The sequence below is a fragment of the Penaeus japonicus genome, unplaced genomic scaffold, assembly GCF_977035675.1.
Source record: "Penaeus japonicus unplaced genomic scaffold, GWHDUDI00000001_assembly GWHDUDI00000020, whole genome shotgun sequence".
Classification (NCBI taxonomy): Eukaryota; Metazoa; Arthropoda; class Malacostraca; order Decapoda; family Penaeidae; genus Penaeus; species Penaeus japonicus.
Window position 1 is genome coordinate 28709833 of NW_028234422.1, and position 12500 is coordinate 28722332.

The 12500-nt window shown below is 35.8% G+C and overlaps 3 protein-coding genes across 5 annotated transcripts in view; 2 read left to right on the forward strand and 1 right to left on the reverse strand.

Annotated features, from left to right (window-relative positions):
• LOC122260618 (lon protease homolog 2, peroxisomal) overlaps positions 1–4334 on the forward strand; it is a 13664-nt gene extending 9330 nt beyond the window's left edge. Inside the window, exons 14-18 of one of the 2 annotated variants that reach the window (XM_043027982.2) lie at positions 1–208; positions 609–821; positions 1091–1282; positions 2172–2282; positions 2632–4334. The exon at positions 1–208 is cut by the window's left edge and continues 10 nt beyond it. In XM_043027982.2, the coding sequence (XP_042883916.2) occupies positions 1–208; positions 609–821; positions 1091–1282; positions 2172–2282; positions 2632–2766 (859 nt within the window). In that variant the 3' untranslated portion in view covers positions 2767–4334. The remainder of the gene's footprint in view (positions 209–608; positions 822–1090; positions 1283–2171; positions 2283–2631) is intronic. The other variant, XM_043027983.2, reaches the window with a different exon arrangement.
• On the reverse strand, positions 4302–7357 carry Srp9 (signal recognition particle 9). The gene is made up of 3 exons (XM_043027985.2): positions 7180–7357; positions 4913–4981; positions 4302–4657 (listed from the first exon to the last, which is right to left on the reverse strand). Exons 1-3 carry the CDS (start codon positions 7249–7251, stop codon positions 4562–4564), a joined length of 237 nt encoding a protein of 78 aa, XP_042883919.1. The 5' UTR covers positions 7252–7357; the 3' UTR covers positions 4302–4561.
• Positions 7358–8691: 1334 nt separating this feature from the next.
• elgi (E3 ubiquitin-protein ligase NRDP1 elgi) overlaps positions 8692–12500 on the forward strand; it is a 20715-nt gene continuing 16906 nt past the window's right edge. For both annotated transcript variants that reach the window (XM_043027981.2, XM_043027980.2), the window contains exon 1: positions 8692–8818. The gene's annotated coding sequence lies outside the window, so the exon portion shown is untranslated. The remainder of the gene's footprint in view (positions 8819–12500) is intronic.

The following is a 12500-nucleotide window of genomic DNA, read 5'->3' on the forward strand; positions in this document are numbered from 1 at the left end:
TGAGGAAGGGGTCAAGGCGGACATGGTGGTAGCAGAAGCTGAGGAAAAGGGAGACAACACTCAGCAGGAGGAACTGCACAAGGAAGGAAGTCAAGCAGCTGGAGACCACGCAGACCATCATCCGCCACTCATTAACCTGACACATCTGAAGGAGTACTTGGATCTCCCTGTGCAAGTGGATGCTAAGATGATCCATGATGTCCTGGGGGTGAGTTTGCTGTCAACTTTTTTTTTTCTTTTCATTATTATTATTTTTTTTCTATTCATTTATTTTTTTGGTGGGTTTCAGTGTAATATTTCTTTGAGGAGGAATATAAGTAAGAGAATAGGGAGGAAAAATGAGAGAGGCAGACAAACAGGGGAATCTGCAGATAATCTGGCAATCATGCAAAACTGTAATTAAGAAAGAAGTAGTGTATATTTAGATTTCACAAAGAAACATATACATGTAATCCATAATCTACTAAAAGAGCTCAAGAAATATTATCACTGATTGAACAACTAGAATAAAGTAAAGCCTTTGAAAAGCAAACGACCTGTGAAAGTCTGGTTTTAACTTATCACAACTAAGTTTTGAGTCTGTATTCTTCCTTTTTTTATCTACTCAGCCTCCCATATTCCAAAGCGGGCTGTCAGGAAGGGTTAGTGTGCCGGGGGTGGCAGTAGGCCTGGCATGGACCCCTGTTGGAGGTGAGGTCATGGTGGTGGAAGCATCACGCACAGGGGGAGACGGTGGACTCACGCTCACGGGTCAGCTGGGCTCTGTCATGCAAGAGTCTGCTAAGATCGCCATGTCGTGGGTCAGGCAGCATTCTTTTCTGGTGAGAGATTCCTAATCTGTTCTCTTCTTTTTTAATGTGTTTCCCTCTTTAGTGAATTCAGATTGCTTGCAAGGATGTCTCTCTTGCTATCCTTATATTTAGTAAATTAATTTATTATCATCTTTATATTTGTCACCATCATTATTATTATCATAAAATGAGCTTTACAATCATCGTTGATATTATCCTTTCTATAAACACAACTAAATATTAATCCACCTCATCCAACACATACAATAACCAATCAACGTGTACAACCTTCAACCCAGATCGGACTGGAGAAGGACTTCATGAAGGATGGGGAGATCCACATGCACTTCCCTGCAGGAGCCATCAGCAAGGATGGGCCCTCAGCCGGAGTCACCATCCTCACCGTCCTTGTCTCCCTCCTGTCCCAGCGATGCGTCCGACCTGATGTAGCCATGACGGGGGAGATCACCCTCAATGGGGTTGTCTTGCCGGTGAGCTGGTGGCTGATGTTCTAGTTAGCCAAAGGACTTTAATATTCTTTTTTTTTTTTGCCGTTTCTAGATTCTTTGTATTGATTTATTTGTCTGTTTTTCCCGTGTTTTGGGTTTTGAGTACGCTTCGGTATAATCCTATACGTATATTTTACTTTGGTAGTATTGTCAGATAGGTTACATGGATGTATTGAGAGATTGCTTATTTAACCCTCTCTGGACGGGTGGTACAGGACTGTACCGCTCATTCAAAAGCCCAGTGGCCGGGCGGCACAGTATTGTGCCAGCCATTTAATTGATTTAGGCCTAATAATTCGAACGCCCCGGCATTGGGACATTCAGGGCTGGAATGCCCCCGTCGTAAGTGGGTTAAGAGGGAGGTTTTTGAAAGAAGAAAGGAAAGGACTTATTTATTAAATTTCATTATTTTTATTATTTTTCTTTATTTAGATGTTATTATAATTTGTGGCTGATTCTTTTTTATATTGTAAATGAGTTTATTTGAGCTTTACTCTGTACATGGTTCTTATTATACAAAGTTGCTGTATTCCATGCCTTTTTCTTAGCTATGTTTTTGTCATTTGTCATGCCATTTATATATAACTTTGGTGTACTAAGTAGCAAGTAAGAAGTAAAAGAATAATATTAAAAGATCATTAATATATTTTCTATGCAACAAATTCAGTAAGTACTGGGTTGCATAGCAAGTATGTATTGCTCATACCTCATACTACATCTTTCTCTATATCTTTAACCATCCATATATCTGTCTTTGTATCTTTTTCTGTCTACCTATTTGTTAAGATAAATCTACCTCATAGTACAAAAAAAGTAAAAACTAAAAAACTAAGACAAAGAAAGTTGTGTGTATAAAAGCTCTAAATTTCAGGTTGGTGGCATTAAAGAAAAGGTAATGGCAGCTCACAGGGCAGGGCTTACCACACTGGTGCTCCCAGCTGCCAATAAGAAGGACCTTGCTGATATTTCAAACTCAGTCTTGGTAAGATAAAAATTTGATCGTTCTCATTCTCTCTCTTTTTTGATGAATGATTTAGTTAAACAAGATATTTAGTTGTTTATATTATTGTTTTTTGTAATAGGGATAATTAATCTGAGAATAGGAACATTTTTCATTATATTTGGTAGAAAGTGATGAAAAATCAGGTTTCTTTAAAATTTGAATAGTATTACAGAATAATTTTGCTTAATCTGGTAAGAGGAACATATTTCATTATATCTGAAGGAAATTAGTAAAAAAATGAGTTTCACAGAATAATTTTGCTTCTGAAGATAATGGAAATGCAGTAATTGTTGAGTATCCCACGAAACCTCATTTTCTTCCATAACAGAATGAAGTTGAAGTAGTACTTGTGAACACAGTCGAAGAGGTGCTCCAGGCCGCGTTTGAAGACGGCTTCAGTGAAGTGTTCGATGAGGACAAGGATGGAGAATCGGTGTCAAAATCTCCAATGAGCAAACTCTAGGCTATGGTTTTTGTTATTTGATAATCCTTCCACAATGGGTATGTTTCATAGGGTTTGATCACTTACATACTGCACTTTTCCTTTAGTTGAAAATACGAGCTATTCATTCCTGCAGTTGTGTAACTAAGGCATCATACAAAATGGTACTTAGTTTCACTTTACTAATATATCATAAATAGACTATCAAATCAAACCATAAATCTGTAATAATAGAAAACAGACAATATCCTAAGATGCTGAACCCAAACTGAACATCTTAACCCATTCACGACAGGGGCATTCCAGCCTTGCATGTGACAATGCCGGGGCTCTCGAACGCATAGGCCTAAATCAGTTAAATAAACGACGCCGTATGGCGTCACCCAGCGAAAGGGCCTAGAATGCGCGGTACCGTAGTGTACCACCCGTCCAGAGAGGGTTAAGATGGGGCCCAGCTTGGAAGGGTGAAGACCAGGTGCTTATGTAAACATTTCTTTTTCTATCTTTCTTTTTTAAACAAATATCTATGGTTACATGTTAAGCTCATGTAGGTTTTGAACAGTTTCAAAGCAAACTTTTTGCTATAAGATATGTTATGCTTATATGTTAATTCACAGTGATAAGTTTTTATTTTTTCATATATATTTCCTTTAATAGTATATAGAAAGCATCTAACTCATGTTAATATATGTATATAACCTATTTTGTAAGTTGAAGTATCTATGTAAAAAAAAGTTTGTCTTAAAAACATGTGGGTTTAGTATATGAGAAAAAATGACTCTGGGATATTATAATAATAATAATAATAATATTAATAAAAAAGTACATTAAAAATGTATATTCAAAACATTTTCGTGATGTTATATCAATATCAGGTCACAAAGCCCTTGTAGTGTACAAGATATTTTGTGAGAAAAAAATGAAAAGTCAGTAAAATAAATGAGAACACAAGAGTAGGAGGGTGAATTCACTTGACAGAGATTAACTGTTTGGTATCTACTGTTATAAATATGTATATGTATATTTATATATAGGAAGAGTTTTCTGTTTACAATTATTGCACTTTGGAATGAATGGAAAGAGTTGCAGACAGAGAGAAAAATTTGATAAACACAGAGTGGCACAGATTGTAAAAGAAAATAAAGAAAGCCATGATGAATGAATGAATGAAAGAAAAATTGGAAAAAGAAAGGCACAAGAGTGGGAAAAAAAAACAAGATTTTCCATAGAGAGAAAAAAAAAAAGAAAAAAAGTAAATAATGTTAATAAAGATTTCTCTACATTGGAATTCAGTGTTTTCTCCATTTGAGGTTCTTAAAGAATCTCCCAGAACACTTTCTGAACAAACAGGAGAGTCTTTTGGCATTATTTTACTGTGATATATAATGATTGTTGCCAAACATTACATGGAATCGTATCCCTTCCTAGTCCAACTACTAAAAAATTATGATTTGCATCCACATGGGATTAAAAAAATGCTTATTATTATATTATCAGTGTTATTTCTTGTTCCTGTGAATGTCTGATGTGTGGGTTTGTAGAATAAAAGTGCAATGTATAATATAAAGAGTATCTTTATTAAAGTTCAATATTGTTATTCTTTTTGAGACATCCATAAAGAATTCCAAGAAAAGAAAAAGAAAAAAAAATTATTATCCTCATACAAGTTGATGTTACATCATATGCTTTTCAGGATAGTTAAAGCATTGAATATTTGTCATATAAAACATTCCTCTTTCATTATATTAACAAACAGAGAGTAGATTGCATGGGGAAACAAGATTGGAAAACCTCGACTCTAGAGCCAGGAGCTAAGTTATCTCTGGTCTGATGCCATGTGCTTCATGAGGCTACTCAATAGCTTCTCTAATTTCTTCAGCTCCTGTTGGCTGTCGGTCTTGTATTGGACGCACTGGAAAGGAGAGTGTGTGTCGTTAATGAGTTGATTATTGGAAACTTAGATTACTATTACATTCTGTTGGTTGTGTGTGCACTGCAATAGTTATTTCATTAACCCACTGATTCAAGGCAGTACGTACATATGCATTCTTCACTATGAGACTACATTTATACGTGCAATATCTAATGAGGGTCGAGACTTGAAAATATCACTGCTCATTAAAAAGTGGTCAACATATCTAAATTACAATTACCATATAAAACTTACCATAACATCATCTGTAACTTTAACTTTTAGGCAACAGTTGCTGTGGTCATACTTCAACACACATCTAGTCTGAAAGAGATGAAATGGGAATCTATAGTACATTCTTCTGTGGCATCTCTATGTACACTATAAGGATGGGATTAATATTCATGCAAAATGAATATATAATAATTATGACAACAGAAATTAGTCACATTTTTTACATTAGTTTTGAAATTCCTTTAATGAATTGAAGTGAACTATATAAATCCTAACATAATGAAATCCCCAGATTTTTCAAAGCAAATAGTACTGCATGATATCACAAGTGGTAACATACTAAACTGGTCTCTATAACATGTATCATCCTGCAAGAATCAGTGAAACATTAATTCCGTGTTCTGCTAGATGAGCAAACTAAGAGTTCAGCAAACTACCAATGTATGAGCAGATAAAGAAGAGGTGAGCAGACTACCAATGTGATTCCAATCTATTAAAACATATTACATTCAGCAATCCTTAATTGACATCCAACACTGAGGCTGAATCTAATGACAGCAGTCAACAAACTTAACAAACGAATAAGCTAAATGCAAGATCATGCCATAATCTCCTAAGTTATTCTCTTCACAAAAATTTGAAAGTAAATACATTTCTTACTTATTCAGAAAAGTACTTAGTTTTATTTAACCCATTGAATACGGGTGTCATGAAATACATGACATCATCAATTAGGCCAAGAAGACGAGTGGCAATGTGTACATGATGTAACATCATGATCTGCTCACAGATGAAGTACACATACAGTCATGAAGTATTATGGTTGTAACGGCACAAGCTTTAGAGCTACAGGGTTCCTTCCTCTTCTATATAAGCCCCCTTAAAAATTCCCAAAAATTTCCCTTTTCACTAATATATAGATGTCTTTTCCAAAGTGTGATACCTGTCCATTATCAAGAATTATATAAAGATGATGAGACAACAATAATAGTAATTAATAAATAAAATGGTGGATACTGATACCAGAGAAAGTCAGCTTAAACCCACATTTTGTAATGGATTTATGGAAAAATATTGTTTAGGCTACTCTTCACAGCACAAAAGGTAGAGGAAACACTTTCCCTGTACCTCTAATTTTTAGCCGGTGCAGCCAGCATTCCTCACAGACTGCCCGTCCTGTCTGCCAGTTAAGTCGTTAGTTGCCCTGCCCGCAATGAGTTAACCCAATCCCGACAGGCCCGGTGAGAAGTGGCAACCCCCTATGCCGGGCCTATGCAATATTGCATCGGGAATGTCACACTGATGTGTCGTCCCATCATCAGGCATTCAGCCATGTCACACGGGTGTGACACTGTCATCATTGGATTAATCAAACATGGCTACACGTGCCTATGAGAATAACTGATGATTTGATAACTGTTCAGAAGTCTTCCATGTATCCCCCACTGGTCTTGTGCTGATCAGTGTGGCCGACATGTCAGTCAACACACACAGTAACTATAGGCCTTCAACCTTAAATATCCTAAAGTTTTTGTTGGATTCAAAGGGAACAGCCTATGAACAAATTCCAATTCTGAAAAGAATTACTGCCATCTTCTAGACATCTGATAACTTTGATGACAGTTATAAAGCAGAGTACAATAGCCAATACTGACATTTTGATAGTGAAAGGTACTTCTGATGACAGACTAAAAAAGAGTATTTCTTTTACCAGAAAAAATCACTAAACAGGATCTGAGCAAAGTTCTTAATAAAAAATAGACAGAGACATTCCTTGTTTGGTGATAAATAGCCTAAGTATGAGACTCAATCTTAACAGAAAACATATGGAGATCATTTGATCTCTTAATCTTATATTTTCTTTAACTTATATTCAAACCTATTAGTATTATCTCATGGCTATGCCTTTGTTTAAGAAGTCTGAATCTAAACTCATACTCTAATTTGAATGAAAGCTCAGGTCAGATCATGATCACTACAAAAAGTGCCTTACATCGAATTTGTTGCAATTAATTAATAGTCTTGTTCAGATTAGACATTATTCATTGGTTTATAATTTTCCTGTCATTGTCTCGGTGATTTGCCAAACGTCCTTAAACATTCACCAAATACATATAATAGTTCTATAATATAAATAAAATGACGTGTAAATAAATAGAGAACAATACTTTACCAGCAATAAAACAATCAATATCTCCTTTAAACCTAAAAATAAATTTATATCATTCCGTCAAGCAGGCAAATCCACCCTACAGAAAACACCTTAAAAAAAGACATTTCAAGTATACCTTCATGGGTGCATTGAGATAAAGACGCTCTGCCGCCTTCTCAAAGTCTTCATAAACCTCTAAGAACACCATTATAACGAGAATTAAACGCCTGGTTGATAATAATATGCTCTGCCTTTGCCAATGTGACGAGAGTTCTTTTTCCAGTGACAGGGAAGGTAAACATTAAATTCGCAAATGGTTTAAAATTGAATTTCCTTTTACTTTTCTTTGGTTTCGGGTATATGATAATGCAAATTTATATCTTCATGTTAGTTGGATATTTTAAGAAGGATTATAAATAATAAGAGAATGGATATATAACGGAAATGACTTAAATCGAGTAATTTCATTCAACTATGAGTTCGACCACATCATCTCTTGTTGCTTCATATCATATGTTTCTATTTTCTCTTGTTCGGTAATTTGTGTTGTGCAACTGACGAATTTACATTGATACAATTATTTATTACATATATATATATACAAGAAGAGAACGGTATTCTGCAAGGAAATTACTCATGTTGCAGGCACTATCAGTAACAAACACTTCATTCAAACACATACATATGTATATGTGTATATGCTACTAATTCTCATTCACACAATTAAAATAGTATTATGTTATTTCATTAGCTCTCATGTGTATGTTTTTTTTTCAAGATGTCCAGCAAATCAGTGTCCAGATTTGGAATTAGATAGAAAGAGCGATATATCAATTGTGAATGATATAGGGAACAACATTTTACAGCTTAAAAGAAAAATCTAAGTGTTTGATAGAAAATAATCAGCACTAGAATAAGCCAGACAATAAAGATGATTAATTTACATAACCTTCCTCTTTTATATAGTCCCCCTTAAAAAATCCCGAAAATTTCCCGTTTGAATAATATATAGATGTCTTTTACAAAGTGCGATACCTGTCCGTTATTTAGAATCATATAAAGATAATGAAATAATAACAATATTAAACAATAAATAAAATTGATGATAATGATACCATACCACAGAATTGGTAATAATGCTAAAATACTAACAAAAAGAAAACTTCTCTCCCGGTACCCATTTTCTATTTAGTCCCTCCTGAAAAAATGTGGAAAAGCTTTTCTTTCAATCGATAGATGGCGGTATTAAAGCATTCCCCCACACAAGCCGAAAATAGTGTAGTAGTAATAAAGTAATACTTATTACATATTTAGATAAGAACAGAAAGGATGATTATTTGATAAGAGTAATATAAATAAAATGAAAATCATGTGAAATCCAATGCTCCTACCCGTCATTTGAAATCTCTCCTTAACACACATTCAGACGCACATACTGAATATATCTACCTATATGATTATACATAAATACACATACCTACATATATGTGTATATGCATATATGTGTGTATACGTATATCTATAAAACCCTTCCCTTCAAGCAATCAATAAAACCGAGCAAAACGAACGAAAGGTTTCGCTTCTAATCAACAGATGGCGATGTACGCGCATCACCCTCTGGCGGGCCGAGATTCCCCCCTTGTGAGACAGGTGCGTCCTTGGCAGGTAGTGTCTGGGTTGATGAAGTTTGTTGGTAAACACGCGAAAGAAAGGAGAGAGGACAAAGTAGTCATGAGAGTCGCTGCGGAGTCTTGACCCTCCCTCTTGACGTCACGGTAAGATTATTCACGCTCAGGAGGGTCTTGGCAGTCGGGGGGAGGGTAGAAAGAGGGGTTTGAGGGTGGTTTTAAGGCAAGGAAAGGACATGTTTGGGTGTGCGAGGGGGAGAGAGAGAGCGAGTTCCATTCTTGCCGGAGACGGTAAGGGAGTCTTTTGAACTGTCTTTGGAAATGCACTTTTCCCCAACTTGAATTGTTATGAGGGTGGGCTTATGCTACCTTAGCTGATGACGTGAGGGTCTTGGGGTTTGGGTTGATGGAGAGACTTGAGAGAGAGGCCTTTTGGTTTTGGGTTATGTTAAGGCACAGACCCGGGGAATTAAAGGGGTTTAGAATTAGATTATGTATTACATTACTTTCCCTCTTTCTTGAGAGCTTGACAGGTTTCTTGTCTCTTTAGGGGGGGTTTCTGTCTTTAATTGTTTCTTTAAAATGCTGGTCTGATGTGATTTGATATTTTGATGATGTATTATGTTATTGTCAATGAATATATGGTGTGATTACCATTCCAGACATAAATTTGGTACAAGATAAATGATTCTTGGAATTGATGGATTACTGAATGATTAAAAAGTTGATTGAATGATAAGAAAGTTGTGTAATTCAAATGACAGTTGATCCCAATTGTAAACTAGCCCTAAAATTTTATTTATGTCTTATTATAGTAGATATTTCAGGGATTTACTGTTAAAATTCATAACTTAATTGAATATATTTTGTTGAGTGTTAAGTTGATTTTTGAGATTTTGATAATGCTTGTTTGGTTAACAGCTTATGCAATATTTACATATTTACAGGTACATTTTTTAGAGACTGATCTCTTGTTTAATTACTTTGTTATATACATTATGAACTAGTTGATAATGGGGGCAACTAAACGAGTTTGAGTTGTCATCATGGTATGTCAGTTTTTGGCCTGACGAGGGGTGGCTTCACTCAGATGCCAATAGTCGTCATAGCATATTTGAAAGTTAGGGGAGAGTGGATTGCTGTGTGTCTCTATCACACTATGAGTAATAACTGTTTAGTGACTGATAATGCCAATTGCAATTCTGACTACTATGATTGCTGTAATATTCACCAAAATAGGTTTAGTTACAATACCAAACATAGATGGCACCACCCACACTGGCACCAGCAAGAAAGAGAGCCTTGAACGACACCTATCCATGGCCTCTACCTAAAGCTATCGTAAGAGAAGAGTAACATACCGCTGACCTCCTGCTCTAAAGTACTGGTGATACAGGATGAGGAGGCAGAATGAGAAGAGGAAGGTGATCCACGCCATGTGCAGCGTCTTCAGTTTTCCCGTGTACCAGTATGGCCGCTTTGAGATGTGGCACTCGGTCATAAGCACAAGCCTCCTTATACTTATTCTTCTCCATCTCTTTATTTCTTTGTATAGTTTACAGATACACACAAATAAATAGCAAGAAGTTACTTTTTTTTTTTTTCTTTTGCTTTACTTCTGTCACACTGAGTATAAAAAAATAATGAGCCGATATGAACCCTATACAACAATTTTAGTCTACTATAACATTGTTAAACCCTGTCTGAAAGCCCATACAAGTCTAATAAGATTGTAAAATGAAAAAAAAACAAAAAAAAAACACAAATATGGCTCTAGTATTATAATGAGTGAACGAAAGAGAGCAGGAAAAGTCACAATATGTTTGTTAGAGCTCCCTTACTCTGGGGGGTGTAACAGGGTGCACTGGTACCTGTCCTGAGGACCAGTCAAGCAAACCTATCCCCATCTGCAAAGGGTTCAGGAGGCTTGATGGCCATTGTTTGAGTACTAAAGACAGATGGTCCATGGTGGTGACTGATTCTACAATGAGGTCTATTCCTCCCAAAGTGCTGATAACCCACACTTCCCATATTTTTGTTTGGGGGATATATATGTTACAACAGCGATGGATTGTGGCAGAAAAGGTCAAATTCACTTGAAATACCTCAAAAACATGCAGGAAAGTCTAATTTTGTTTTCAGTAACTTTTTAATGATTTATTGATTAAATAATTATTTGATATCATGTTATGATATCTATGTCAGAAGAAATATATTTCAAAATTCATTGATTCCATGTGATGTCTACCTACTACTATGTGTACAGTATGTCTGAAACTATAACTTTACCAATGTAATTTATCAATCAAAACCTTGTCTAACCAAGCTTGACCAGATTGAAAACCTTGGTAACCTTATCTAACCTAGCCTAACCTAAATTAAACCTTTAGGATGTGGATTATCTGTTATTATTGACAGACAGTAATCCATAGCTGTAGATATTTTGTTATTTTACATTCATGGTTGAACTAAAAGTGCACCAAGCTAAAGGCATGAAGAGTTATCATACTGGTGGCAGGATGGAAAGGCTGTTACAGATACAATTGGGCTCTAGGGAAGCAGACGGGGTTGTGGGGTGTGGACAGGGTGAACTAAAGCCAGTTTCTGTGGATGAGATATGAACAAATATGACTTGGCACCGAAGGGTTAATGTATTTATGAAGATAATTTATTGTTTCACATCAGTAGAAGCTTAAGCCAGTCATAATTGATGGATCCTTTTGCAGTGAAGTTCTGACAGGTATTGTTATTCAGATCCAGTTATTTGTGGATGCTTTAAAGGGAGTAAGGTAACTCTATAAGCTTAACCCACTCATGACGGGGGCATTCCAGCCTTGCATGTTACAATGCCGGGGCTCTCGAACGCTTAGGCCTAAGTCAGTTAAATAAACGACGCCTTATGACGTCACCCAGCGAACAGGCCTTGAATGCGCGGTACCCGTGGTGTACCACCTGTCCAGAGAGGGTTAATAAGAAAAATAAAAGTTAAATTCATATATTCATTTGATGATTAGATGTCATTGTGAAAGTTATCTCCTTTTTTTAATATGAATGTTGACCTGAAATGAGTAATACCACAGGAATAGTAAGTATAGTAATTATTTCGATCAATATGTGGATTAAATATTATATTTTAACCTTTGACACGCACATTATTGATGATTGACCTACACCCTCATTGTTGATCAATATAATCTTACCCAAATTATCTTTGTGTTATTCTGTTATCAAGGGGGATTATTGTATTGAAAGATTTACTACATGCGGGTCATATCTTTCCTGTCTGTGAATATATGAGGTGTGAGTGGTGGGTATAAACGTCATAGAAACAGGTTAGCCCAAGTGAGGGAACATGTCTTAACTCCAGCTTGATGTTTACCCTTCCAAGACAGGCCACATCTTAAGATATTCAGTCTAATCTGGGAATCTTAAAATGTGTATGTTTTCTATTATTTTCTAGACTAATGGTATGCAATATGAGTCTATATACAATATATTAGTAGAGTGATGTAAATTAGCATTTGGCATAATAGGTCATCATAACCGAAGGAATGAATAAGTATTATTTCAACAAAAGAAAAAGGCAGCATGAAAGAGATCTGACCAAGGAAAAATGCCTGTTGCAGATGATCTAAGTGATCACCAGTGTGCAATGGGGAGTAACCATGATGAATAGATTATTTATTTTATATGTCATGTTATTGTCGAATCATTGCTGCCGGGAGATGGATTTGCTTGCCCAGTCTCCAAGATGGGTTTTATTTCAGAGCGAGGCAACTTCACACATCATACCTTGACTTTTCCCACTCTCATTCAGTCACTCATTATA

Bases quoted from the DNA above. Each gene is read 5' to 3' on its own strand.
- Srp9 (XM_043027985.2), bottom strand. From the start codon at position 7,251: ATGGTGTTCTTAGAGGTTTATGAAGACTTTGAGAAGGCGGCAGAGCGT. The intron at 4,982-7,179 runs GTATACTTGAAA...CATCTCTTTCAG, and splicing joins ATCTCAATGCACCCATGAAG to ACTAGATGTGTGTTGAAGTA. The intron at 4,658-4,912 runs GTAAGTTTTATA...TCTCCTTTCCAG, and splicing joins AAGTTACAGATGATGTTATG to TGCGTCCAATACAAGACCGA.